General features: G+C 39.0%; 1 protein-coding gene and 1 long non-coding RNA gene across 2 annotated transcripts; both read left to right on the top strand.

Annotated features, from left to right (window-relative positions):
• The first annotated feature begins 850 nt into the window (after positions 1 to 850).
• On the top strand, positions 851 to 1,713 carry LOC126212665 (E3 SUMO-protein ligase ZBED1-like). The gene is made up of 2 exons (XM_049940087.1): positions 851 to 946; positions 1,060 to 1,713. The coding sequence occupies exons 1-2, from the start codon at positions 851 to 853 to the stop codon at positions 1,711 to 1,713; spliced, it is 750 nt and encodes a 249-aa protein (XP_049796044.1).
• Positions 1,714 to 1,824: 111 nt separating this feature from the next.
• Positions 1,825 to 2,315, top strand: LOC126213366 (uncharacterized). Its single transcript, XR_007541147.1, has 3 exons — positions 1,825 to 1,888; positions 2,061 to 2,131; positions 2,253 to 2,315. It is a non-coding gene; the product is annotated as an uncharacterized LOC126213366 (long non-coding RNA).
• The last annotated feature ends 1,373 nt before the right edge of the window (positions 2,316 to 3,688 follow it).

Here is a 3,688-nt window from a genome sequence, read left to right as displayed (position 1 = left end):
GAGCTGCTCCAGCCCCATCAATGCAGCAAGGTGTTCAAAGTTCTATGACATCGTACCTCTCCAAAAGGATCGGAGTGAATCAGAAAAAGAAGATAGATGGGCAACTTCTTCAGCTGTTCACTAAAGACTTCCAACCATTTTCAGTCGTTGAAGATTCGGGGTTTTGTGTGGGCACTTAATCCTGGTTATGAGTTACCAAGCAGGAAGCATATTTCAGATGTAATGCTGCAAGCAGCATACACAGCAGCAAAGGAGACAGTGGTAGACAAACTGTCAGCTGCGAAGACAGTTTGTTTGACCACAGATTGCTGGACATCGGCAGCAAATGAAGGTTACATGGCGGTGACAGGGCATTTTGTGTCTGAAGATTTCACCTTGCAATCTGTGTTGTTAGGATGTTCCCAATTCTCTGGTGCACATACTGCTTCGAATCTGTCGGCATCTCTAATAGGCACGACAGATAACTTCAGGCTGACAAAGTTTTGCTGGTTGTGACGGATAATGCACCAAATATTAAAAATGCAGTATCCATTTTACAGTGGAAACACTTTGGGTGCTATGCACATACACTAAATCTTATTGTGCAGAATGCACTAAAACATTTTGTGTCAATTCAGCAGAAAGTCAAAACTATTGTAGCATTCTTCAAGAGAAGCTGCAAGGCAAGAGAAAGACTGCTGACATACCAACAAAATAATGGGGCCGGTCATGTTAAAAAACTGGTGCAGGAGGTGCCAACAAGGTGGAACTCTACTATGTGTATGTTGGAGCGAATAGTTGAAATTAAAGATGCAGTGAAGACTTCACTTGTACTATTCACAGTTGATTTTGAACAACTGACAGATGAGGAATGGAATATCTCTGCTCAGAACTCTGCTCTGTGCTGAAGCCATTTGCACAGGTTTCAACACAGCTTAGTGCTGAGTCATATCCTACTGGCAGCCAAGTAAGTTAAGCAGCTTTTTTCTTGCTAAAATGTTAGCTGTGGTATTATGGCATAATCATTTCTGAGATATTGTACTGTTTGTGTTATATTGAAGAACTTATTCCAATTTTCAGGTTATTGTTCTGACAAGGGGATTATTATCAGTGTGTGCAGAACTTTTGAAAAGGCCATTTAACAGTGTGACAAGGACTGTCATTGAAGAATTAACAAAAGGCCTGAAGGACTGTTTCCACAATGTAGAGATGAGCAAGTCTATAGGAGTAGCCACTCTACTAGATCCATGCTTTAAATCTCTTGTGTTTGAAAGCCGAGTTGCAGCAGATAATGCAAAGAAACAGCTTATTGAACTAGTAGCACAAAAGATGGGTGACAGAAGACTGACAAACACAGGCCAGAGCCATGAAACTGTGTCAACTTCAACCACCACTGATCCCTTGTCAGTATGGGGTGTCTATGGTGCAATTGTAAAATCAACACAGCCCCAGGGCACTCCTCAGTCAGCTGCTATTGTGGAAGTACAAAGGTACATGGACAGCCCAGTTATTAGTAGAAGTGAGGACCCACTGGCATGGTGGCGTGAAAATCAATATATTTTCCCAAATATGTCTAAAGTGGCGAGGGAAAAATTCAACATAGTGGCCACTTCTGTGCCATGCGAAAGAATATTTTCTAAAACTGGTATCATTATAAATGAAAGGCGCACACGGCTGAAGGTGTCCAAAGTTGAAAAACTTATATTTCTAAATATGGACAGTACTAACTCCTGAATTTCCTGTTATAGGGTACGTGTTATTTATTGTATTTAATGAGAGATTACTGGTGATTTATACCCCAAAATATGCTTTTCTTATCTTAGATGTTTGTTTCAGTAGTCGATTCGAGAGGCACACCAACACCAGCAGATGAGTCTCCGTTTAATACTTGGGATATTATAACAGTAAGGTAAGTCTAGTTTGGGTACATTTTTGGCAGATTTGATCTCCCCCTTAAAATGGAGATATAACTGTAGGCCATAGCATATATTTGTTATGCTACATTAAAAGAGTACTAGTGGTTTTGTGTTGAAGTGTTTAATGTATATTGTCGCTCAGTAAGTCAGAGCACTTTGTTCCAGTTATAGCTCCAGAAGTCAGTCACCAGCAGCAGATGTCACACAGTTATAAAATGGGAAACTTGTAGAATAAGGTACTAGTGGTTTGGATACATGTGTGGGAAATTTCACCTTTCACTTAAAATGAAGGTACAGTTACAGTCCTTAAGAGTATACTGGCAAATGGTAACTCAAAGCTCTTTGTTTCTGTTACAGCTCCAGAAGTCAGCAGCAGCAGACGTCACACAGCTATAATGTGAGAAGCTTGAAGAATAATGTGGTAGTGGTTTGGATACATATGACATATTTCACTTTCAGTTTAAAATTGAAGTTTTGTATATATTGGCAGGTGGTAACTCGGAGCTCTTTGTTCCAGTTATGGCTCCGATAGTCTTCCAGCAGCAGCAAATGTTACACAGTCCTATAGCAGTAAACTTGAAGTACAAGGTAATAGTGTTTTGCATACAATGGCAAACTTGACCTTTCGCTTAAAATGGAGGTACATTTGCACTGAGGTTAATGTTATGACACATGAATGGATTACCAGTGATGTATATGTAAATACTGGAATTTGTAACTTAGAACTTAATTTCAGTATCGGCTTTGAAATTTGGTCACTGGATACAACTATATTATCTTTCATGTTGATAGCAGCAATCATCAGATTGCAATCCAGTTAAGTACCTGTGAGGCATGAGATGTCAAAAATACTATTAGGTTATTGGTAGCCTGTGTCAAGGCATTTGGCACCTCAAAGTTTGTAAGTACAGTAGCATTTTGTTTTCTGCTTTACTTAAAAATTGTTAGCTGTAGCACCCATTCTGACATTCAATTATTTTGAATTTCAAGTTTCTTAAAATGATACTAACACCGGTTTCATGTGTGTTAACACTAACCCGTATATTATTGTTAATATATGCTGCTATTTTCCTCAGATGTTGACTGAAATTGTTTTATTGTAATGATAACAACACTTCAGCCTTTGCAAATTTGCAGTATAGGTTACCTGCTGAGAAATATTTACTGGAAGAAATGTTTCTTGAATAGGACCAAAAGGAAAACCACTGAAAATGCCAAACGTGAATTGGTGAAACATCCTGTGCTCAATACTAAATTTCATTTGCAAAACACGGAATTTTTCCTATGTTTGTGGTGGAACACAACAAATTCTCATAATTTTGCTAGTTTGTATTCAAGAAAGGGTGCCAGAAATGGAAGAGTATAATTTTTATTAAATCGGGCATTAAATGTAAGTAGGTTGGAGTACAGAAAGGGTGCAACTGGCCTTCCCCACTGTAGCCTGATGTGCTCCAACATACATTTGTACTGATGTGCAGGTGGTTATAACACTAGTATCAAACTGCATGGTACCCACTTACTAATGTGACCTACCCTTGCATGATCTGCTGCAGACAGCAAGAAATCCGCTACTGCTCTTACTACCTGTCCAACAGTTGTGGAGGATTTTTTCCCCTTGGTGCCTGCCATGACATGTTTTGCCCTCTGCCCTTAAAATCTCAATTCTTGTTACATTTTTCATCCATTTTCTATCTCCTGATGGACCTGTATTGATAAAAAACTAATCAATGCAGAAGTGATTGTAGAACTTTTGCTAGTGGCAGTGTGGAGGGGCTCTACTCTTTAAAAAATAA

This window comes from Schistocerca nitens, chromosome 11 (assembly GCF_023898315.1).
Source record: "Schistocerca nitens isolate TAMUIC-IGC-003100 chromosome 11, iqSchNite1.1, whole genome shotgun sequence".
NCBI classification, from domain to species: Eukaryota; Metazoa; Arthropoda; class Insecta; order Orthoptera; family Acrididae; genus Schistocerca; species Schistocerca nitens.
Note: the sequence above shows the minus strand (reverse complement) of the source record. Positions and strands in the feature narration are given on the sequence as shown.